At 40.1% G+C, this 24714-nt stretch overlaps 1 protein-coding gene and 1 long non-coding RNA gene across 13 annotated transcripts in view; one reads left to right on the top strand and one right to left on the bottom strand.

The window, feature by feature from the left end:
• LOC309830717 overlaps positions 1 to 1555 on the top strand; it is a 68983-nt gene extending 67428 nt beyond the window's left edge. The window contains exon 5 of the long non-coding RNA XR_014297524.1: positions 1506 to 1555. This is a non-coding gene — a long non-coding RNA (uncharacterized lncRNA). The remainder of the gene's footprint in view (positions 1 to 1505) is intronic.
• MTMR3 (myotubularin related protein 3) overlaps positions 1 to 24714 on the bottom strand; it is a 151218-nt gene that overhangs the window by 24050 nt on the left and 102454 nt on the right. For 8 of the 12 annotated variants that reach the window (XM_082667426.1, XM_082667422.1, XM_082667428.1 and 5 more), the window contains exons 4-10: positions 20536 to 20625; positions 19990 to 20106; positions 17038 to 17070; positions 11947 to 12029; positions 9544 to 9710; positions 2773 to 2869; positions 126 to 239 (exon numbers count right to left, since the gene is read on the bottom strand). In XM_082667426.1, coding sequence (XP_082523552.1) covers positions 126 to 239; positions 2773 to 2869; positions 9544 to 9710; positions 11947 to 12029; positions 17038 to 17070; positions 19990 to 20106; positions 20536 to 20625 — 701 coding nt within the window. The remainder of the gene's footprint in view (positions 1 to 125; positions 240 to 2772; positions 2870 to 9543; positions 9711 to 11946; positions 12030 to 17037; positions 17071 to 19989; positions 20107 to 20535; positions 20626 to 24714) is intronic. The other 4 variants (XM_082667429.1, XM_082667430.1, XM_082667432.1 and 1 more) reach the window with 1 other exon arrangement.

Raw genomic sequence — 24714 nt, 5'->3', positions numbered from 1 at the left:
ATAACCTGGAAAGTTCCCTGAACCACCCCCCACCCCCACCCCCAGGTTAGCAGCAACAGAAGCAGCAGACCACATGCAGTGGGCAGTAGCACCAGACCAGGCTGGGTCTGGCCAGGCTTACTTACCTGTAGACAACGGCGGGGATGCGCTTCCAGGACCTGAAGCTTGCAACACTTTCTAGTTCTTTGTCAGTGATCCAAGCAGGCACTATGAGCTCTTGTGGATAGCTACCACACAGCCTAACAGGGAAGGTGAGGAAGAGGGAGAAGGGAAGACGACAGAGAGGGAGGGGAGAAGAGGGAGAGACATGAGTGAGCCAGCAGAAGGATGTCGATCAAGCTACCCCAGAGCCAGTTAAAAGGCAATGAGGAGCATTACCTGAGTCTTGGCCTGCTCAGCAGAATGGGTTGCCTTAAGTGTTTACTTATGTATATGTCAAATGATACGATCTTGGATTGTTCCACTTGATGCTGCCTTTTGGAAATCTGGGGATCTTAACTATCAATGTAAAAAGGGGAGGTGAGAGGCAGTTACTCCATTGTAACTGTTGTAACCAATATGTGGGTCATTTCTAACTACACAAATGCCCAGTCCAACTGCAGAGGTGGAAGTCTGTGTTACCTCTACCAGACCCTCAGTCTTTCAGGGAAACATGAGAAGAAGGGCCAGAGCCCACAATTTCAAGTTTCCAGAGACCTCATAGGATTACTAACATATTCTTTGATGTGAACCAAACAGGGTGTCCTAATTATAGGTAACAGGTGCAGCCATGGGTATATAGATAGAGCACTATGGGTCAGCCCCATCTGCATACATAATCGTAGCTCCATTAAGCCAAGTTAGTAATGTGAATATGCTATTAATCATAATTTCTATAAAACATACTTCAGAATAAACTACACTCAAGGGGAAAAAAAGCTGTTTTTCTCTTTTTTAAATTTAACTTTTATTTTATATTACAGTTGATTTATCATGTTGCATAAGAAAAGCTGTTTTCATTAGGGAAAATACTAGTAGGCACATACTAGTCCAGCTGGTGCCCTAGAAAGCATTATTTCTGATAGGTTTTTTACTTACAAGACATGTCTCTCTCTGGGAAACCCAATATTCCTTCTCAATAGCGAAGGCAATAAGACATTTAATCCAAATCCAAAAATATACAAACTGCTCCTCGTCCTCCACTACCATCATGGCCTACCTACTCTATGCATTAGGGGAAGAGGCAGAAAAATACAAACTGCTTAGGAATTGAGGGATCTGATCATTCTGCACTATATCTCTCTCCCTTATTCTCAATTTCCAGATTAAGTATCAGGAATTCAAAAGCCTAACCAGGAGAAAGGAGAGTGACCAAAAGTAGCTCCACAAACTTCCTAATACCTATCTACAAACTCCTAAAAATAACCTAGGACACAGATTATAAATTAACACTCTAACCATAAGTCTTGTTCCTTTTATCTTCTTCAAACTTAAGAGTAAATTTGGCTCTTATTCTTCCTTTGTAGTACGAAGAACTTTTCAATGTCCTGAAGGCTGGTTCTGAAGTGGAAATAGTGGACTCAAAGAAGTTAATTTTTAAAATCCATATTAAAAAGAGATTTCTGAAAACCACTAGCTTTTGAACTCAAAAATTTTTTCTCAACAAGCTTAGCTTAATTCAGGTTTTGTTTTACTTCACCCAATATTCTGGATCACTATATTCCTTGTTCTCTAAGGATTACATTACCTAGTAGTCAGCTCTTCAGCAAGTATGAGCTTCTCACTTGTAGATAAGTAGTTTCCAGTATAGGAAAGGTGGGTTACATGTGAGCAAAGCCTGTGGCAGCCTCAGGCTCCCTGAGGACCCACCTCCTTGCTCCACCTCAATTCTCTAATTTGACCTGTCACTGAGAACAGGCAAAGTATGATACGTCTGTAGCTCCTGATTCTTCACACCACCTCCTTGACCAAGGTCCATGTTAAGAGCTGTGCGTAGTAATTAGCCGTTGTTTTTCCAACAAAAAATGAAATGCTCCGGTGGCTACCCACAAACAGTCCAGGAAAATACCTATCATAATTTGAGGCAGCTGGAAGGACAACAGAGTGATTAAGGCCTCCAATTGCTGCAGGGAAACTTAAGAGGAGAAGGATATGTTAATTTTAAAATTCTGGACAATTTTCTTTTGTTTTATAGAAATTTGGATCACCAAAATCACAGTAGTTAACTGCCCTCCCCTACCAAAGTTCTTATACCTTTTAGGGAAATAGGTAATGGGAAGTATGTAATAATGGTTACATTAATATTTAATGGTTAAGCGATCATAGCTGTGACATTAGTTTTAGAACAACAAATTAGAGAATAATACGGTAGCCTATTTCATAGGATCTGGAGTAAAATTACAGTAAAAACCAACTCGTAAGTGTTTTATCACTGCTTCTGAGATCACTAATCTTATCTCTAATGTGATGTCAAGCAGTGATGAGAACAATAGAAACTCCCTGTCTACAGGTAAGCACAATATTATCTAGACATGCATGTGCCAGGAAGAATAGGAGGGGATAGAAAGGAAGGTTCCAGGATCCTACTATAAGTAAGGATCTCTTTCCACTCCAGTGATAGCAATGGGAACAGAAGGCTCAAGAAGTACGCTGAAGATGAGGCATTTAGATTTAATAAATAAAACTCCATTTCAAAGAAAAAGTCTAAATTCAAATGTCCTGCCACATGAGAATTGGGGTTTCTTGCAAAGGCAGTGGCCATGAAACAGTCCACAGGGATCAAATACAACTCACTTGTACTTTTCATTGATGTTGGAAATCCTCCAGGCGTTGTTCATATCAAAACCCATCCGCTCCACTTCGTTTTTAAACCTTGATGTTACGTGCTCCCCTAGGAACCAGACAGATAGAAGAAAGGACGAAATGAATATGATTTTCCACAACAGGTGGAATGAAAGCATTGCTACCCTGCTCAGTTATTTTTAAAAAGGTATTGTATAAATAACATATTTAGTTAAAAAAATCTCCTGCCAGGATAAGACTATAAGAAGAAATGAGGAAATTAATTTTGATTTTAATTAAGAATTAGTATTATCTCTTCAATTAAAAATAAACTAAAAAACAAAAAAAGAATATTATCTAATCACTACTATCAAATTTGAGAGTAGTATCACTGGGCTCATTTTACAGAGGACAAAACTGAGACTGAGGTGATTATTATGGCAGGTCTGTCTCATCTCAAAACCCATGTTCTTATCCCTATACTGGCTACTTTCCCATTTCCACACTGAGACTGATGTATACATAAGAAATAAAATCAACAATTTCATCAAGAGTAGTAGTATAGACCTATAACTCCTCATGAGAAACACTTCGGGCCAGATTTCAGAACCTGAATTTTCTGGATTTTAAGGTGTGCATGTATAATAATACTGGGTTAATGCTATCAACAGCATTAACCAAACACTAACATCCTTACAGTGAAATGCATGGCTAATTCACACTAAATGGGATAAATAAAGCAACAAATAGTTCAGATCAAGTCAAACTACCAAATAAAATAAAAATCTTTTGATTTTCAGAACCTTACAGATTACAGAATTGCAGTTAAAAGATCATGGACTTTTAACTGCCAGTACCGAGGAATCTCAAGAAACACCACACTAGTAACTACAGTGCTGAGCATTTGTAAGAACATCCACCCAAACAAGTATAACCTGCCTACATTTGCCCTAATGAATTTGGCTGCTTCTTCAAGACAGCGAGCAACAAAGGCAGAAATGAACCGAACATAAAAGTCATTAAATCTGAAATAACTTCCTTCCTTGAAAACAGTCCTAGAGCAGTAATTTTATAAAAAACAAATAACAACAACAAAACAAACCACTAAGCAGTACCTCTAACATATAGTATTATAGGTTGTAAAATAAATACTGGTGGGGGCTGGGAGAAACTACAGTAACAAAAGCATAAAACAGCCAGCACTGGTGATCAAAGCTTTGCTCTCCCTGGGAGAAGAGCTTCAGAATACGAAATAGCAATTACTTGAATGAAGGACAAGTCTATAAAACTACTTCCCATTTAAACTGCTTTTCTTGAGCTTAAACTAAGTTATTATATGTTTCCTGAAGGAGAGCTATAAAAAGGTGAGGTTCAGAGATGCAGGAAGAAATAATCAACTGAATCTATCCCATTTTGGAAAAGTTTTAAAAGCAATATAATCTTCCAAATAGGAAAAAGCTACCTGAATTGGAGTGTTGTCTACAAATTGCAAGGAATGGTGACCATCAATAATTCTACACAGGGAATCTTTCACTTTTAATCCCAATATAAAAGCTGTAAGAACTATGGCAACTTCCAAGTTCATTAATTAATGACAAGATTTTCCCCAACCTAGGATACAGCTCTAAGTCTTTGCAAAAGGTAAAGGTATTTTAATTAATGGTCATTTACATTAGTACCTCTATCTTAAACACATACTCTAAATAGAATCTTCTATAACTTTAAAATAATCACTGGCAAAATAACCACAAGAACCTCCTCCTCCTCCTTCCCCCCACTCCTCTCCCACCTCCTTCTCTTCCACCTCCTTCCCCTCCTCCTCAGGCAGTTTTCTACATAGAACAATTGCCCAAGAAAGGGCTTAGAATTACCATCCCCGGCATGAAATTCTGAGCTACACACAAAGAAATATACACTGAGTACTGAGCACAGAAAATCTGTTGTTTCAAGTTCCTTGAGAAGAGTTTTAATTATCTTTGTATCCTCTAAAGCAGTGACTTCATCAACTTCAACTTTGAAACTGACCATCACAACCCACAATAAGAATGTTTTGCATCACAACTCAATAAGACATATTTATTTTTTAAAAGTTTCACAAAATACCCACCCTTACTATGTGTGTGATGCATTGATATTTTCTATCCTGAATTTTCATTTCATATTTCATTTCTTAAAACTTTGATTTCATGACCTACTGGTGGATCACAACCTAGTTTGAAAACCACTGCTTGAAAAAAAAATTTAGCAGCAGACCTTACATACATGAGTAATTCAACTGGCTTTTGCTAAATTGTGTTAGAAGTTCACTTGTGTTCATTCTGCCAGAAAAGTGCATGCCAAGCACATATATTGCTGGATTTCCCTTAAGAACTCCCCTCTCAGAATTCTCGTGTCTCCACTGATTCAACATTAGATATGCTGTAATACCCCAATTTATTTGTTTAGCTTTGTATTTCCATTTCAACCCTTCCTGTGTGCCTCCCCCATCCCCAAATGAGGATCTGTCCCTTTTTAACATTTTGTATTTCTTATACTACAAACAGTCTAGCAATTCTTATTTTAATGGGAATGAAAAAATTTTAAAGCAGTAAATCCCTCTATCATAACCATAGTGTCAACCAGCAGTCTAAAACAAACTTCCCCGCAAAAGCCTAGCTTCCTGGTAATTCTGAGTATTCAAGCCTACAATTATACACAACTTAAAGGCCTGGGATAGAAGGGCCAGGCCCTTACTGTAAGGAAGAACAGTATCAGAGTCAGAGAAGGTGAGAACTAGCCCTCCCAGATTTTCAAATACAGAGGGAAGAATCCTTCTTTTCTATGAACAAAGGTCCCAGTACAGTCGTCTAGACGTACACTTACTGGACTGCATTTAAACTCAGAAAACGGACTCTGCTGACAAGGGCTTTTACTTTATACGAAACAGGCAGCTGCACAACAGTATATGACCCAGAGTCATGCTATTCATAGTTAATCAAAATGTGCTTAATGGGTATATCATAGAAGAGAGGTCAGAGATGTGGGTCTGATGCTACTAAAATAGCAACTGAATTGCCCAGTCATCTGTCAGAACTCCAGATTAATGCTGAAGTACAGAACAGTCACCAAGAAGGCAGCTAAAATGAGAAGGATGTTGAGCATATGGGAGAGAAGCTTTAAGCTTTAGTCCATTCTTTTTTTTTTTTTTAATTTTCTCCTGTTAATTTTTTTTTATTTTTTATTTTTGGCTGCATTGGGTGTTTGGTGCTGTGTGCAGGCTTTCTCTAGTTGTGGCGAGCGGGAGCTACTCTTTGTTGAGGTGCGCGGTCTTCTCATTGCAGTGGCTTCTCTATTTGCAGAGCATGGGCTCTAGGCACACGGGCTTCAGCAGTTGTGGCGCGCGGGCTCTAGAGCGCAGGCTCAGTAGTTGTGATGCACAGGTTGAGTTGCTCTGCGGCATGTGGGATCTTCCCAGACCAGGGCTTGAACCTGTGTCCCCTGCATTGGCAGGCAGATTCTTAACCACTGTACCACCAGGGAAGTCCAGGCCATTCTTATTTAGAGTTTGAAAGGGGCTAAGAGCAGAGTCAAGAGTTTTACAATGAACTCCAACAGCAATGTGGTGACTTCCTCCAAAGCAGATTAAGACTTAGAGCTGTGGCCACAGTATGGCTGGCTTAACTATGACAGGTTCAACAGTCAGAAACTACGATTTATATGAATACAGGGTAATGATGTAATTTTCCCATTTCCCCCCTCTCTGACACATTCTACTCTTAACAGGCTAGGCAGAGAAGAATCCATAAAAGGTTTTATTAACTTCTGAAAGACTAAACTAACTTCCACCCTTCAGAGTCTATGCTTGTGGTCTCAAGTGTTGGGACAGATTACAGAATGGCGTGACTCTGAAATATCTCAAGTGCTGTCTCACATAAAGATGACTTATAAGAATGTGGTTGTCTGGTCTGCTCGTAATTGGTAAGTAATGCTGTAGCCACCACCAACACTCAATGACATTGGGTGGAGACGAAAGAACTAGGTTGACTGGCTTTAAAAATGCCACCACAGGGGTTTCCCTGATGGCGCAGTGGTTGAGAGTCCGGCTGCCGATGCAGGGAACACAGGTTCGTGCCCCGGTCCGGGAAGATCCCACATGCCACGGAGCGGCTGGGCCCATGAGCCATGGCCGCTGAGCCTGCGCGCCCGGAGCCTGTGCTCCGCAACGGGAGAGGCCACAACAGTGATAGGCCCGCGTACCACAAAAAAAAAAAAAAAAAAAAAATGCCACCACAGTATTTTTTAAAAGCAGGTTTTCCTCTGTACTCCACAGTGAAAATATATAAAAGGAAAAAGCCATACATATATACACACACTCAAACCAAGTCACTGAAGTACAGTAAGATTGCATGTGAGTTGTAGCAGGTTGACTTCAGTGTGGAATGTATATATTGAAAAGAAAATACAACCTTTACTCATAGAGTAAGTTCCAATCAGTTACAATGGCACCGTCTTGTATAATCATAATTTCCAAAATGTATTCACAAGCATGGCACATAGGAGGCACTCAAACATTTACTGAATTGAACTCTCCAGCATTAACAGATTTGATCTTCAGCATATCCAGATCAGCTTGGGCAGGAAGAAAAAAAACGTCTCACTTTGAAGAACAAAAGAAACTAAAGTACAGAGAGGATAAATGGCTTGCCCAGTATTATTTTTAAAATTAAATGGTAGAGTACAGGTTTGAATTCAGGTTTTCTAGTTCATAAATCAGTATTCTAACCCCCAAATGCCTCCATCCATCACAAACCCATGAAAAGACAGGAAATTGGATGTCCTGGTGGCCAACGAATACCAAATATCTTCAAGAAGGGAAAGACCTGGGGACCAAAGTCATCTCAGCTCAGGACAAAGTCATCTATAATTAATAGACAGGAGTGAAGTTTTGATCTGACACATCTTAGGAATATTCTAACAGTTGACTCAAATCCTAAAGAAACTAAATTATCAAGGGAATAAGGAATCATCTAAAGATGAGGAATTTTCAGTCTGTGGTTGTGAGAAACAGGTTAGGAGAAATTCAAGCCTTGTTAACTAAACACTGGCAACCCAAAACTGGGGAATGCCTTTTGGAGTTAAGAGCCTTAAACAAATCAAAGTTCTTATATAACATAATACAGCAAGATACACTCAATAACTTCATTATCCTAGGAGATGGTAGAGATTAAAAATCTAATAAATAAGATATAATGGCTAAAAACTTAGCAAATACACATGTAAGATTTGTGCATTTCATTGCATGTAAATGTTACTTTTTTAAAAACTAAAAAAACTTGAAAAGAGCCATAAACAAAAAAAATTAAAATACAATGGCATTTCATATAAAAAAGGAAAAAGAAAGATGCAATGGATAAGAGAGTGAAGTGAGAGACAGCTAAGGCACATTCTCGTCACCTTCCAAGGTTGGTGTGGGTGACTCTTGTGAACAACTTTGGGTTCCACTGGCTGACCAGCCTTGTGGGAAGCTTGGATTCCTGGAGCTTTCCCTGAGGCTCCACAAGGGCAGGTGCCTGTGTTTTTCATCACAGCACCCCATACAGTCAGCTCCCAATAGGTGAGAACTGGGTTCAAGTCCTGGCTCTGTCACTGCCTAGCAGTGGGACTTGGCAACAGGCTTTACTCTGAGACTCCGTTTCTTTGGCTCCCCAAACAGAAACACCAGCCTATCCTGCCTGTTTGACAAGGTCATGAGGGTCAAACAAAAGTACATATTAAAGCATCTTTAAAAATATGTCTGTGTTTGCTATAATTTAATTAAATATATGAACCAAAAGCTTTAACCACTGAATGAGCCAGGAAACAAAGGGATCCAAGCATTGCTAGATTAGCCTCCAATGTTTAAAACAACCCAGGGCAGAATTGTTAATATTGAAGGTTCAGGACTGAAAATTGAGGTTTAAAGGAAAAAGTCTCTAGAGTAAACTTTATTGGAAGGAAGCTCACAACGTTTCACTGCTTAGGAATTCAAGACGTTGCTTCCAAGCTGGACACATTAAAGATTCGGTGCTGGACCAGCAAAGTTCTATTTACGGCAACATACAATTTATAGAAAACTACACACAGAGAAACAGCATGAACTTGGTCAACGCCATTTTTGAGGGAGAAAGACAGTGAGTGTGACAAAGATTTCATGAGGAGTCAGGAAGCCTGGGTTCCAGTATAGGCCCAACTTCTTTATTTGCCCTGAGAAAAGTCACCTGGCCTCTCTGGACCTCTGTTTCATCATCTGTGAGATGAAAGAGGTGACAAAAGGTAATCTATGACTTGAAATTCAAAGACAGCAAAAAGCCATTTTGTAATCCATTATTCTGTGGCCTAAGTTCACACTTCTGTACCTTTGTTCATGCTACTTGCTCTGTCTAAAGTTCTTTTCCCCAGTCTGTTATCAATGAACTCTTATTCAACCTTCAAAGCCTACTCAAAAGCCACTTCAAACGTGAAGTCTTCGCAAATATGTATATAACGCTCGTGGCTCCCTTCCACTGGGCTTCCCTAACACCCATACCCTAGGTGTTTTTAGTCAGGCCCAGTAAATTGTGATGCCAAGTCTAGCGTTCTTTCCTTCCCCCTGAAAGGTAGGAAACATCTTCCGTTGAGCTTAGAAGAATGATGGGCAAATGCTACGTGCTCCATAAAAAGTACACTGATTAAATACACGAATGCTAAGGAGTCCCATTTCATGTTACGGATATCTCAAGCAGTATTTCAATGAAATCACCATCTGAACGTTTTAGAAAGGCCTACCTGGCCTGCACAGGTCTCCATGTTGCTCTTTTTCACTGGCGTAGACCTCCATGCACCAAGCATGGTATGCAAATGAGAAGAGATCTTCTATTTTAGCAGGTGGTCGGACTGCATTGTTCAGTCTTTTCAGCCACTCTTGACACTGCTCAAAGGTTGAGAACTGACACCTTTGTAAAGCCAAACAAGTACAAATGTAATCAGAAGACAGCTGACAATGAAACCTAAGGGTAGCCACCATTTCAAGAGTGCCTACTCACAGTGAAATGATAACTACAGTCAAAAAAGCACTAGAGGGCTTCCCTGGTGGCACAGTGGTTGAGATTCCGCCTGCTGATGCAGGGGACACGGGTTCGTGCCCCGGTCCGGGAGGATCCCACATGCCGCGGAGCAGCTAGGCCCGTGAGCCATGGCCGCTGAGCCTGTGCGTCCGGAGTCTGTGCTCCGCAACGGGAGAGGCCACAACAGTGAGAGGCCTGCGTACCGCAAAAAAAAAAAAAAACAAAAAAACAAAAAAACAAAAAAAACCCACAAAGGTGGTCTAATGTTTATGATTTATAATAATAAAACATGTCCAACAAATTTTAGCCAATGGTGCAAAATGTCAAGAAGAAGAAAGCTGGACATGTGGAAAACCTATTTTTTTTAGACTAATAAAATCTCTTCTGAGATTGACAATTATTAAAGTAAAATGACAGTCATTCTCTTCCAGGAATGGGGTTTTATTCCACTTCTTCCACCAAAGCTTTATGGGTGTCCTTCTCAAAGAACATGTTTAAAGAAGTTCTTTTTGTTTTGTTATGACATTATTATAGCAAGCTCAAAAATGGTTCACAGTACTTTTAGCCAATTAGGGAATAATTTCAAAATTTATCTGTTTAGCAATTAGAATAAATCAGCAACTTTAGATCGAAAATAAGATACATTACACTGAAATTTTCAGATGTTACCATGTAGAGAAAAAACCAATTCTATTATCAAGTGCAATTTTCAGTATATATAACTAGGAGGTTAAAATAATTAGTGTAAAAAATACTTTATCTTTTTAAATGCAGTATCTAAAATTGAGTAATTAATAAGCAACCTTTTAAAACTGTGAGTTATAACCAGTATCTATCAAAAGCAAGCCAAATCTCAATGGCTAAAAAGCAACTTAAATATTTACCTTAAAACCAAGGAGGAATCAACTATACTCCAACAAAAATTTTAAAAAAAACAAAAACAAGGAGGTCACTTAAATCTCTCTCTTGTCCCAATCAGTGTGGCTCATCAATATGTCCACACACAATGTTTACTGGCACTCCAGAATAGGTCAAAGAAATAAAGCAAAAACTTGGGGAATTAAAAACTGGTAGAGCTACTAAATTTAAAATGCATTTTAGGCATCACTTTTCAACCATTATAGTAAAGACTAGATCAGATAAAGCCAACACTGGAGAAACGTGATGAGAAGCAGGACACTTCTAGTGTCTTAAAGTGCCTCCCAGACTGTTGATTAGTTGCAAGGGAGAAAATATAGAAATTACACAGAAAGCGGGTGACTCCTTGACAAGTGATCACAACTAACATCACCAGCAAGGGACAGATGGACACCGTTTGCCTCCAGCTGTAATACAATCTCCTGAAAAGGACACAACCTCATACATATAGTATTCCAGCGGAGAACGCACAACCTCAATTTAATCACAAGGAAACACCAGACACAAAATAAGAAACTTTCTATTACAATAAAAGATTTTTTCTTCAAAACGTTAATATCATAAAAGATAAAGAAAGGTGGTAGAAAACATTTCAGATTAAAGAAAGCTACAGAATCACGGCAACTAAATGTAATAAGTGACCTTGTCTGGATCCTGTTCTGAACGAGGCAGGGGAATGCTATAAAGGGCATTATTAGGTCAACTGACAAAACTGGAACATGGAGAGTAGATTGGATAAAAAGTATTATGAGTGCAAAACTGTGAAGTGACAATGATACTGTGGGTTATGTAAGAAAATACCCCTATTTTTAAGAAAGCACACTTAAGTATTTCAGGGCAAAGAGCCATGATTATGTAACTTACTTTCAAATCGTTCAGAACAAGAATTTCACACATTAGCGCATGCACGCACGCGCGCACACACACACACACACACACACACACACGCCCCCTGCAAACGATAAAGCATAGGGTAAAATGTTAACAATACTAGTGCTCTTTACTATTTTTATGTTTGCACCTCCAAATAAAAAACACCTTTCCAATAGCAAAGTAGGCTAAAGATAACATATTTCAGGGACTAACTACTCCGAAAATACTCCTAACTAGGCTGACCCTCAAAAGCTGTTTTTCTGTTATCAAATCATGAATCCATCCTTTAAGAAGTATTTTCCACACTAAACAATAGCATAAACTCATCACCTACCTGATAATTTTGCAGTCTTTGCAAGTCAAATGAAGCTGAAATATATCTCGGCATTCAACACTTTCTATAAGCTGTAATGGAACCTGCAATTAAAAAAAGATGAAGTTCCCTTAGTCAAAAAGGTATTGACCCTGCAGTTCTTCAGTGTGTCCAACAAGAGTGATTAGAAAGTTCTGCAGGAAAAAGAAGCACAGAACTGCATATCCATCTAAATCAATAGCACTCAAGTGATTTCCTGGGTGATTTAGGGTTTCCCTTTCTCAATCTCTAATCAGTGCCCTCAAGTCATGTCATAGCACAAAGCTAACTAATAAAGAGGAGGCACCACATCTGGAAGAACAGGGAAATACGCCATCTTTCTGGCAACAAACTTTCAAACTCATCTCTCAAAGTACTACTTTACAAGGTTAGAGCTTGCTATGATTTGTGATGACACAGAAGCTAAAGGGAACCAGAAGTTATCCTGTCTTGTTGACAGAAAAGAGCTGCAGATCAAGAGGCTAGTGGGACTACACTTGTCACTTGTCCCAAATGACAAGGTGGGCTTGTGGCTTTGTGTCAGCAAAGGAGAATCTTGAAAAAGACTGGAGGTCTGAACTGCCTGCAGGTTGCACAAAAAAGACAAGAGAGTAGATAGAGCTGCGGGTCAGGCTCTCTGCTCAGTAGACTAGGTAACGAGGAGAAGGGAGCAGGTCTCACAGTGGCCTAATTATCTAGGTCTAATTTGCTGCAAAAGACAAGCTGAGGGGACTTCCCTGGTGGCACAGTGGTTAAGAATCTGCCTGCCAATGCAGGGGACACAGGTTCAAGCCCTGGTCCAGGAAGATCCCACATGCCACAGAGCAACCAAGCCCATGCACCACAACTACTGAGCCTGCACTCTAGAGCCCATGAGCCACAACTACTGAACCAGCGTGCCACAACTACTGAAGCTCGTGTGCCTAGAGCCCGTGCTCTGCAACAAGAGAAGTCACCACAACGAGAAGCCCACGCACTGCAATGAAGAGTAGCCCCCGCTCTCCACGACTTGAGAAAAGAAAGCCCACGTGCAGTGACGAAGACCCAAAGCAGCCAAAAAAAAAAAAGACAAGCTGAGGAGCCCTGTTTGCCAAGTGGGGCTCAAGGTATGAGTAAGCTGGGATGGTTCTTTCCCTGCCAATCTGGTCAGCAGACTACTGAACACAGGATAAGTATGACAGTGGAGAGGGATCAAAGAAGGCAGGCAGACAGGAGGGAAAGCATCTGAACAGGGTGACAAATCCTTAAGCGGTTGTTAGAATCCTCCCTCTGTCCCTCATCTTATCCTGGTTCAACCCCTGGCTTCAAAAAACAATTTCCAAAACTTCTAAAGAGAGCCTGGTAAAAATAATAGTAGATACTCTCACTCATTGGAAAAGGGTCTTTTTACACTGTATCAAGCCCAACCAAAATGTGGCTCTGGGAGTTGCAAGGAGCATTCCAACAATTCATGTTTTGCATGAGAAGGAGGCAGTCTCTTCCAACAGACAGAAACAAGAGAGTGCTGCCTGCACAGGGTGGCCCTCCTGTTAGCTGAACCAGTTTCAGAAACAGGCTTCTGGCAAACGCTGCCCCACCATGCGGTTGCCAGAGTCAGCTGAGAACCCTCAGAACAAGGATGTGGAGATCAAAGAGAAGCTCAATGCCGGACATCTTAGACAAACAAATAAACAAACAAACTGGGGCAGGGATTAAAAAGGGGAAGAAAGCAAAATAATATTACTCAGGTAATGGCTGGGAGTTCTACCTCAGGACTAGAACCTTTTTTTTTTTTTTTTTTTTTGCGGTACGCGGGCCTCTCACTGCTGTGGCCTCTCCTGTTGCGGAGCACAGGCTCCATACGTGCAGGCTCAGCGGCCATGGCTCACGGGCCCAGCCGCTCCGCGGCATGTGGGATCCTCCCGGACCGGGGCACGAACCCATGTCCCCTGCATTAGCAGGCGTACTCTCAACCACTGCGCCACCAGGGAGACCCTAGCCTTCTTGGTTAATCAATAAAATTCCCTTACACTTATAATAGGACCAGAAGTAAGAGAAAGACTAAGAATTCTTGCCTGTGTTCTGAGAAAAAAAGGAGCTTTGGCCCTCTGTTTTTGTTTAAGTCCTTAACCCCAAGGTGCTGTGAGAAACTGGAGTTGATGCAGCTAAAAATTCTTTCAAGACCTGTACGTCTAAGAAGGAAAAAAAAACCCAACAATGTATCAGTGGGGATAAATTGTGAAGAAGTAATAGGAGATTAAGAGATCAGAAGAGAACACTGATTTGTTCTCAGGCCAGTCCTCTGGGTATCCTATAACAGACTCATGTTGGGTTTCTTTGTTTTTAAACCTACAACCCCCTTCTCCCTCCCCCCCCCAAAACAAACAAACAAACAAAAAAGAGCTGCCAGACGGGCAATTAAGAGGCCTGAGTTCTTATCTCAATTTTCTAAAATTTTACCAGCCAAAATTGTGCATGCTTCCTGACTTCCTTGGACAACCTTCCAACCTTCCTACATGACACAAGCCTTTGCTTTCTCAACCTCGGATGGTCACTAGGAAGTCCCAGGAACAGGGAATGGGAAGAGTCTGGGGTAGAGTGAGAGTGAGCTTTACAAATCCACCTGCTCTCTCAGCAGTCACCCGCATCCCAGATCCCCTTCTATCACCTTTCCTTATAGCTAGAAAACTTGAAAACCAACTAACGCTATTAGCAGCTGCTGGAGGGAGTGGACCAGTCTGTGCTATTTTGCTACAAAGAACAGGTAAGTTTACATCCCTACTATTGGACTAGAGCCCAAGATCCTATGTCCAGACTTCCAAAATACAAATATGCAACACCTCAGAGCATGCAAAACACATGCTACCTAAATGCTTTCAATATACAAATTTTCATGTATTTTAACACTGCAAATTTAAGGAATAAGGATAAAAATGTTGGTTGCTAGTATACAGATACTAGCAAGTCACCAGAAACAACCATGTGTACTCAAGTCATAGGCACAGAAAACAGATTTTAATAATCATGCAAATTGTCACATGCAAGGAAGTTTAATATGCAGCAAGAACAAGGACCTAAAAGGGAAATACCTGATTTTATATCAAATGAGTATCTCCCTTTTTTCTTCCCTTTTCACCTCAATGTTACTCTTCAATGCACCCCTGCCCCCAGACTGCTTCCTCTTCTAAAAAGCCAGAGATAGGCTTCTTTTCCTCTTCATACATCCAACCAAAACATAAGGTTCTCTACTTTTTTAAAGGCAAGTCCACTGATTTAGGTTTCTCAACTTTCATCACATATTAGGAGGCTCTCTTACCATTTCTGTAACTAGACATACCCAATATTCAACCTCATAACAAAGAATTACAGACACAAGAGCCAGACCATTTTATAGCCCAGGAAGGTTAAGCCACTACACTAAAGCTAGCGGCAAGTCAGGACAAGAATCCATGGCTGTCCTCTAGCTCAGGGTCCTTCCATTACATATGGTACTCCTTTCTTTCTTCCTCTAATATGCCCTTCCCTTCTGTGTGAGCTCTACTTTAGTTTTTCTTTCACAATTAAGTAGTAGCCTCTTTACCAGGGATCTTCAAGAGGAAAACGGAATGTAAACCAAGATTCCTTAGAGGCAATTCAAAGAAATCTAAAGTCACATTCAAATCCTCTTACCCACTGATTCAGTGTTTTGTAGCAACTCATTTTCTTTTTGCTCCTTTCTCCTCTGCCTTCTACCTGCCAGGCAATTCTATCTCCCATTACAGTGCTTTTCCTCTTATAAAACCCACCAAACTCATGCTCAAAATACATCAAACACACTCAGTGCTGTTAATCAATTCCTCAAAAGGTCAAAAGTTATATCATGTACACCAAAACTCATAAGAGCATCAATCCAAAAAAGCAGAAGAGTGGCAGTTTAAAAATTTAATAGACATGCACAAGTCTAAAAGACCCACAGTACTGTCTCATTCCAGAGGGAATTTTATATCATCATATCCTACTATATTTACCATAATTCATTCTGGGTGGGTGGGGGTGTGTGTGTGAATTATTTTTTAAGCACCAGAATTTAAAAGTGGGATAATGTATACCTTTTAAAAACAAATGCCCTTTTTATAGCATGAATGGGAAGTACTAATCTTGCATACACATGTGAGGTAAAACTGGCAATAGCAGAGTAAAAAATAATGTAATGAGTCTTCACCTAAAATCTGTAACACACTGGAATATCTGGGCTCTAACACCTATGACTCAAAAACCAGTCAGAGGGGGCTTCCCTGGTGGTGCAGTGGTTGAGAGTCCGCCCGCCGATGCAGGGGACACGGGTCTGGGAAGATCCCACATTCCGCGGAGCAGCTAGGCCCGTGAGCCATGTCCGCTGAGCCTGCGCGTCCGGAGCCTGTGCTCCGCAACGGGAGAGGCCACAACAGTGAGAGGCCCGTGTGCCGCAAAAAAAAAAAAAAAAAAAAAAAAACTGTCAGAGGAAGAAGACTGTCACAGGTTAAAGACCCAAACTCTTTATTCTCACCCCTTCACCTCTTCATTCTCAACTCTTTATTGCTCACCTGTGGTATTTACAAGGTACTCTTCCATACTGGTTTCAGAAGCTATTCTGATTTATGAATGCTAAGGCCAAAGTGCATTGTTAACAATAACCTCCTTTTGATGCTTGGGGAATGAAGATTTTTGATATACAATAGTTAGGCAATGGAAAGAATCTAGGAAAATGCTAAGTAAAGTGTTTCCAAGTATACTTCCAGCTTGTTCCTAAGAAGCATTAACAGAGCAGTCTGGAAATGGAGTTTTAATGTCCTTCTAAATATTCACATTGACTTTACAAATTATTTCTGGTTGAAATTCAGTTTACATTTTTTGAAGGTCACAATTCCACCCGCTTATGTTTAAACTGTGTGGCTTTATCCCCACCCCACAAATTGTCCTCATATAAGAAACCACTAGAACTTTGTCTAATATGAGGGAAGGGACTCATGCAGAGATGACACACTTTGCTGATTTGCAAGGTGAGCATCTGACACTCAAAACCAGTTTGTTCCAAGCACAGGTGCAACAACCGCCTAGAATTCTCATGCTACTTACTGGGATTGCAGAAGCAGCAGATTGAGAGGCGGTCTATTGAATTACACAACAAGAATTGTTTAAAAATTTCATGAACTCCACTTGAACACTTACTTGTTTATAAATTAGTTGAGCAAATTACCTGTACATATGTAAAAATATAGTTTGGGAAAAGCACAGAATAGGAGCAATTCATACCTTAAATGCTACAACTGAACTGTACTAGAGGTTCTTTACCCCAGAAACTGGAAACTTGATATCCAGTGAATGTGTGTGCATTAAAGTAATGATGTATCTCAGCGCTGCTGTGAAATTAACAGAGAATATATGATTATCAGGTAACTATTTAAAGCTTGACAGTAAGTCATTCTCTAAAGTGCTAAATGTGTTGATTCAAAAGTATACAAAATGATGTGTGTTGATTTAAAAGCATACAAAATGATGCAAACTGGAGCATGCCACAATATATACTGGTACATCTGGGTGATGGTAGATTTACGTTTGATTTAGATATAATAACCTTTAAAGGGGGGGGTCTCTTAATCTCACAGATTTTACTGAAATGCTCATCTGCTGAGGGAAGACCCAGTGTAGGAGGAGCCATTGTTTCCTGGAGTAACCACAGGTTTTAGGAACCTTAGCTCTAACTGCGATGTGATTAACGTACTTGTATGAAGAAGTCCTAGTCGCTCTCAACCTGAAATGTTTAAAGTCACTGCAATGCCAAAATACTTTTGCACAACAATTTTTCTGTGCAAAACCATTATCTTGGGCTTTTTAAAACGTGACATGCAGGCTCTATGCCTTAGAGGGTTATAATGCTAAATGGAAAGCACTTTTAGGTGAAGAAATGAGTCAAAAGTAAAAACAGGGGTAAGTTTTCTTAAGCACTGTATCTCAATCACAGTGGGGGACCAACAATTCCAGTAAACAACCTACTCATACAGCTACTGTTAAGAGACAAGATGACACAGGCGTATTTACACGGAAGTATGTTTTAAAATGACCTTTAAACCCAAAGGGGGTTTAAAAATGGTCTAATATCAATTTCAAACCCCTATTAACTTCAATTCACTTTAGTATTTACTGAATACCATGGCACCAGTACACATGCTGGATTCTGAAGATACAAAGATGAATAAACAAAAAATTATAGCATATCTGGTAAATGTTGTAAAGGTATGTTCAAGATACAGAAAAAGCCAGAAGAGAGGGTAATAAACTGTCAGGGAGGGAACTGAGATTGAGAAAGGCTTCACAGAAGAATTTATCACCTGAACTGGGTTTTGACAGATGAAGAGAAGTTCCCTGGGTAGGAGAAAAGAGAACTCAGAGGTGTAAAGTATGTCTGAGATTCCAAGGAGGGTGGTTTTACCAATACAAAGGGAAGAAGGGGGAAAAGAGGGATACAGAAAAGCTGTCAGGGACCAAGGATCATACCATGCTAAGTAATTTCATCTTAGAAGTAGTTAAGAAACACTGAAGGGCTTCAGGCTGGTGAATGACATGATCAAATCCATGCTTTCTCTCCAACAGACCATATTCCCAAACAGATCTAAAAATAGTCTCTGAAATACTTCGCCATAAACCAAAAAGCTGAGAGACAGAGGACTGTATGGAAAAATGCAATGATATGAAACTAAATTATCTCCACATGCAATTTAATTACAATTTCATCAATTCTAGACATTTAAACACAGTTTAAACACAAAATTAAATTGGGCAATTCTACTAATTATTACTGTCATTATTTCCACAGTAGCTGGTAGGAAACGCCTGGTTGCTGGAATGTTATAGGAGATTCAATCCTGTCCCCTCCTATCACGGCCACCCAATTCCAAATGGGCCCTTCTGAATACAGTGCTATATGGTAAGAAAGCACAACATGCCTCTTTCCTTGATGAATCCAGTGTGTATTTTTAGCTGATAGGCAGAAAACTAACATAACAGATATGATCATAGCCCAAATCTAGAAACCAGAAGGAATTCAGGCCACAATGATTCCTGGATATAAATGCTTAACTACAAAGAATAATAATAAATACTAAAATAATAAATGCCAACCACAAAGCAAATGTCAGCCATTTGAGTCTTGCCAAGGGAAAAATATGATGAAGGAATTGGGTAACTTCTGGATGGCTGAGTAAACTTTTTCTAAGAATCCCAAAATGAACCCCAAAACACGCAATCTGAATGAAACTACAGTCCTGAGCTTTTACAAGATGTCATAATACACTTCTTTGTGCTAGAACCAAAGTGCAAAAAGCCACAATACAGTCCAGTGAGGAAGGAAGAAGGCATTCATTTGGTTGAAATACATGAATCTTCACATTTTTGTGGTGAAAGGCACGTTTATTGAAAACTATTAATGATGGCAAGTGTGCTGGAAGAACCAGTTCACTGAGAATACCCTCATAATTGAAAAGGGTAAATGCACTCGAAAACTGAAAGCCTTCCTTCTCTTCAGCAATATATAGTCCATTATGCAAATACACATTGTACTTGACATCTATACTTAATACCACTAAGGAGCCATTAGAATAACTTCATCCTATAACAGAAGTCTGCACTGAGCTCAAAGTACAACTCAACATTTGACATTAAGGTCCAGGAAGTTCTCTCAACTGAGGCAGTCAGCAACTACTAAAAAATGAGGAATAAAAGCCTATACAGCCTTTGCACCCTTACAAAGCTTAATGGTACAACATTACCTACTGCAATTCATGCAGTGTTAGTAGACAATGGACACCTTAGCTGACAACTACATGTATCATTTTAAATCAAGCACAAGAGTTGCTTGCTAACCTAGTGTCCCTGAGTGCTTAAATTAAGTGAGAGAAAAGCAGAGCACACAAGGTTTTCAAACCAAACCCCATAGAACACTCCTCTCTTTGAGAACAGTAACAAGTTTTTTTAATTGAATGCTTCCTTTCTCCATCTACTTTAGTGGGAGAACAGTTGAGAAACACTTACGTTAACCAGAGACTCCTTGAACTTGATGTGAAGTCTGTAATTAGAAAGGGCAATGATGGCATCCTCAGCACGGCCCACATACTCTGTGCTTTCTCCATGAAGTTCAAGGAAAGGAACCTTCAAAATGGAAGAAGAAACCCTTCAGAGTTTTGAAGCAGTAAAGCAAAGTGTTCAAACACGGGTCAGGTGAATGGATGATAAACACTGTCACTCAAAAACAGTACATAAATGGGTAAGGGACCTAAAGAGGATGGGTTTATACCCACAAGATTCAAGATTCATAAAACCTAGTTATTCATATTCTAGACTACAGAAGGAATGACACAGAGATGATCATCTCAGTGAATTCTCAGGAAAAAAAAGTCTTTCTAAAAGGAGAGATGTTTTCCAGCTTATATTTCTATTATGTGTATGGCTCAGGAAAAAATATATTTTTCTAATACATATTTTCCTATACATAGCACATTACTTGAATCCATTAGTTCTGCTACATTGTTACTATGATGCTTAATACTTATTTCACAATCAAAAGTGGCCTGAAATTACCTGAAGATTCTCATCCTCCCGGATCAGCTGCTTCCTGGGAAAGATCTGATTGGCCTGGATGCACTCAAGGCTGTGCCGAGTCTCTTCATCCTGGAAAAACCCAAATGTTTAAATAATTTCAAAGCTCCTACTCATCCATACTGGGTTTTTCTGCCATGTCTAGAAGCATAATAACAGTGAGAGTCCAGTGACCATGGTGGACTGGCAGAAAGCTCAATGAAAAAATATTCACCCCCAAAAGTGTTCCATCTAATACATTAGGCGCCTTTAGATGGAGAACACACCAATGCCAAAAAAAAAAGTTAAAGAGGTTAAGAACATTTCTATTAAGCACTAATAAGTTCTTAGTATATTACTTTTAAGAGAAACCAAGATACAGTGGCTTTTTTCTCTTAAGTTATAACCTTTAATTCTTATTTTTGAAAGATACATTCTGCATTATATAAAAATGAAATGATGTGACTCCCGTCTGGAATTTGCTTCAAAATAATTGGAGAGGGAAGGGAATGGGGCATAAATGAAACAGAACTGTCCATGAGGGATAATTCATGCAACGTTTAAGTGAGAGTTCACTATACCACTGTGTCTGCTTTGGTTATATGTGAACTTTCCATAACAGAAAGTTTTTTTCTTTTTAATGTAAACTTAAGAAGTGAATTCTCAAACTGAAAACATGTGTGAACCACTACCCCTAGCATAATCTGCTTTATATTACAAATTAGATTTATTTCTATTAAGGCAATTTCAAAGAAGCAATAAATTATAATCTAAATGGCACATGAATTGAACTAATTATAATTTATATTAAAAAGTAGCCTTTTACATTATGAATTTTTATGGTATAGGAAGACCAGGGGGAAAAAGCAATCTGGTGGAAAGTCTGACTTTAAATTATGATGGAATCTGTTTACACAGCAAATTTTACATAAGCAAAACCATATCTTGTTAAACTGACAGCACCAGTAAGAAGTACAACCACTAGTTAGTGGACATTTCCACACATGCTACTTATCACACTTCTAACAATTTTTTAATCTCAAAGAAAGAAAAATCCTATCTATAAACAAACAATACTCAAGGTTTTTTGTTTGTTTTTGTCTGCGTTGCTGCATGCGGGCTTTCTCTCTAGTTGCGGAGAGTGGGGGCTACTCTCTGTTGCGGTGCGCGGGCTTCTCATTGTGGTGGCTTCTCCTGTTGTGGAGCACGGGCTCTAGGCGCATTGGCTTCAGTAGTCATGGCACCCGGGCTCAGTAGTTGTGGCTCACGGGCTCTAGAGCACAGGCTCAGCAGTTGTGACACACAGGCTTAACTGCTCCACGGCATGTGGGATCTTCCCGGACCAGGGATCGAACCCGTATCCCCTGCACTGGGAGGCGGAGTTTTAACCACTGCTCCACCAGGGAAGTCCCCAAGGGTGATTTTTAAAAGAAATTTTATCACGAAATATGTCGACATTTGGAAGATCTGCATTACTCACTCCTCATTATTTTCAAAATGACCCATTCTTTTTTTTTTTTTTTGCGGTACGCGAGCCTCTCCCGTTGTGGAGCACAGGCTCCGGACGCACAGGCTCAGTGGCCATGGCTCACGGGCCCAGCCGCTCCGCAGCATGTAGGATCTTCCCGGACCAGGGCACGAACCCGTGTCCCCTGCATCGGCAGGTGGACTCTCAACCACTGCGCCAACAGGGAAGCCCCTAAATGACCTATTTTTGATGTTACAAAATTATGCATGGATAAAAGATTAATTTAAAGTGCAAGACAGACCTATGGTTTTAACATAATACAAAAAGTTCACTGATATGGCTTCAGATTCCACACTGCAACTAACCTTCAAAGAACTGATACTGGTCGGGGCTTCCCTGGTGGAGCAGTAGTTAAGAATCTGCCTGCCAAGGCAGGGGACACAGGTTCAAGCCCTGGTACGGGAAGATCCCACATGCCGTGGAGCAACTAAGCCCATGGGCCACAACTACTGAGCCTGCGCTCTAGAGCCGGCAAGCCACAGCTACTGAAGCCCGCACGTCTAGAGCCGGTGCTCTGCAACAAGAGAAGCCACCGCGATGAGAAGCCCACGCACTGCAACGAAGAGTAGCCCCCGCTCGCCACAACTAGAGAAAGCCCGTGCACAGCAAAGACCCAATGCCGCCAAAAATAAATAAATAAATAAATTTATTAAAAAGAACTGATACTTGTCAAGTTTTGATGCAGTATAATAGAAGAATACACACAACTACCTGGAAAAACTATTAAAATACTCTTCCTCTAACTATGAATCTCTGTGAGGCTGGATTTACTTCATTTATTTAAAAAAAAACATACTGTAACAAATTGGATGGAGAAGTAGGTATGAGAATCCAGCTATCATCTATTAAGCCAAACATTTTTAAAAAAACTGTAAAGGGCTTCCCTGGTGGCGCAGTGGTTGAGAGTCCGCCTGCCGATGCAGGGGACACGGGTTCGTGCCCTGGTCCGGGAAGATCCCACGTGCCGCGGAGCGGCTGGGCCCGTGAGCCATGGCCGCTGAGCCTGTGCGTCCGGAGCCTGTTCTCCGCAACGGGACAGGCCACAGCAGTGAGAGGCCCGCGTACCGGGAAAAAAAAAAAAAAAAAAAAAAACCAAAACTGTAAAAATCAATGCTACTCTTTTATATTAATTATTGTCGGATGAGGAAAAAGTTAATTTTCATAAAAAGTGTTATGGTAACATTTAATTGGTTATTGTTATTTTTAAATGAATTAATGAACATTTTAAAGATTTCTCAGCTTTAACTTTTTTTAAAAATAAATTTATTATTATTTTTTTAAATAAATTTGTTCTTTTTTTTTTGGCTGTGTTGGGTCTTCGTTGCTGTGCGCAGGCTTTCTCTAGTTGCGGCAAGCGGGGGCTACTCTTCGTTGCGGTGCGCGGACTCTCGTTGTGGCTTCTCTTGTTGCAGAGCACGGGCTCTAGGTGCGCAGGTTTCAGTAGTTGTGGCACGTGGGCTCAATAGTTGTAGCTCACGGGCTCTAGAGCACAGGCTCAGTAATTGTGGTGCACGGGCTCAGTTGCTCCGTGACATGTGGGATCTTCCTGGGCCAGGAATCGAACCCATGTCCCCTGCATTGGCAGGCGGATTCTTAACCACTGTGCCAGCAAGGAAGCCCAGCTTTTAACTTCTAAGATAGTAAATACAGACAGACACACCCTACATAAACAAAAGCTCTTTGGGGCCCTCAATAAGTCAAGAATGTAAAAAGAGGTCCTCAGACCAAAGACTTTGAGAATTGCTGCTCTACTATAATCCACTACTATACACATTCGTCCTTCAGTATCTGAGGGGGATAGGTTCCAGGACACACAGCACTCCCATGGATACTCAAATCCCTTATATAAAAAAGGTATACAGTATTTGCATATAATACTGTATATACTGCATATACTCATCCTCCAGTATACTTTAAATCACCTCTAGATTACTTATAAAACCTAATATAAAGTAAATGCTATGTAAATAGTTGCTGGTGCACAGCACATTCAGGTGTTGCTTTTTGGAATTTTCTGTAATTTTCCCCGATTAATCGGGGAATCCATGGATGTGGTACCACTGACTGTACCAAGTAAAGCTGTTTAATCTGAAGTCAGGCTTTCTATAAAACCAGTCACCTAGTGATGAAACGAACAGCCATACAGAGACTTCAACAACACTCACTCACTCAGCTACTACCCATAAAACTGTATCTTTGCTACTCTAGCTGACTGGGCCCATTCCAACCCCTCTAAGGGGCCATTTTATCTTGAGGCACAGGTTTTATCTTGAGGCACAAACTTTTAAAAAGTTTGATACTTAAAATGTATAAAGAAATTAGTGGCTTCAAATTCTAAAAATAAAACTGTAACAACTTTATAAATGGTTCATAAAATGCTATCAAAAAATATAAAACTTGTCATATACTTAGCAGTCCTAGGGAAGTGACACTGCTAAGTATTCACCATGACTGTCAAGAAATCATAGCTGATAATCAAATAATTTCAAAAGCAAAAGTATAAAAATCTATTCAGTTATTTATAGCAATAAATAAATAAAAGTTTAATGAAGTTGGTATGTTTTAGTAAGGTTGATATGACATGGCTTGGAGCCTCAAGAAATATAATTACCTAGGGTGTACGAAGAATGTCTCCACTTCTATAAACACCAAAA

Source organism: Grampus griseus (genome assembly GCF_964374135.1).
Source record: "Grampus griseus genome assembly, chromosome: 12".
In the NCBI taxonomy this organism is placed as follows: domain Eukaryota; kingdom Metazoa; phylum Chordata; class Mammalia; order Artiodactyla; family Delphinidae; genus Grampus; species Grampus griseus.
This window is presented reverse-complemented; position numbering and strand designations above follow the sequence as displayed.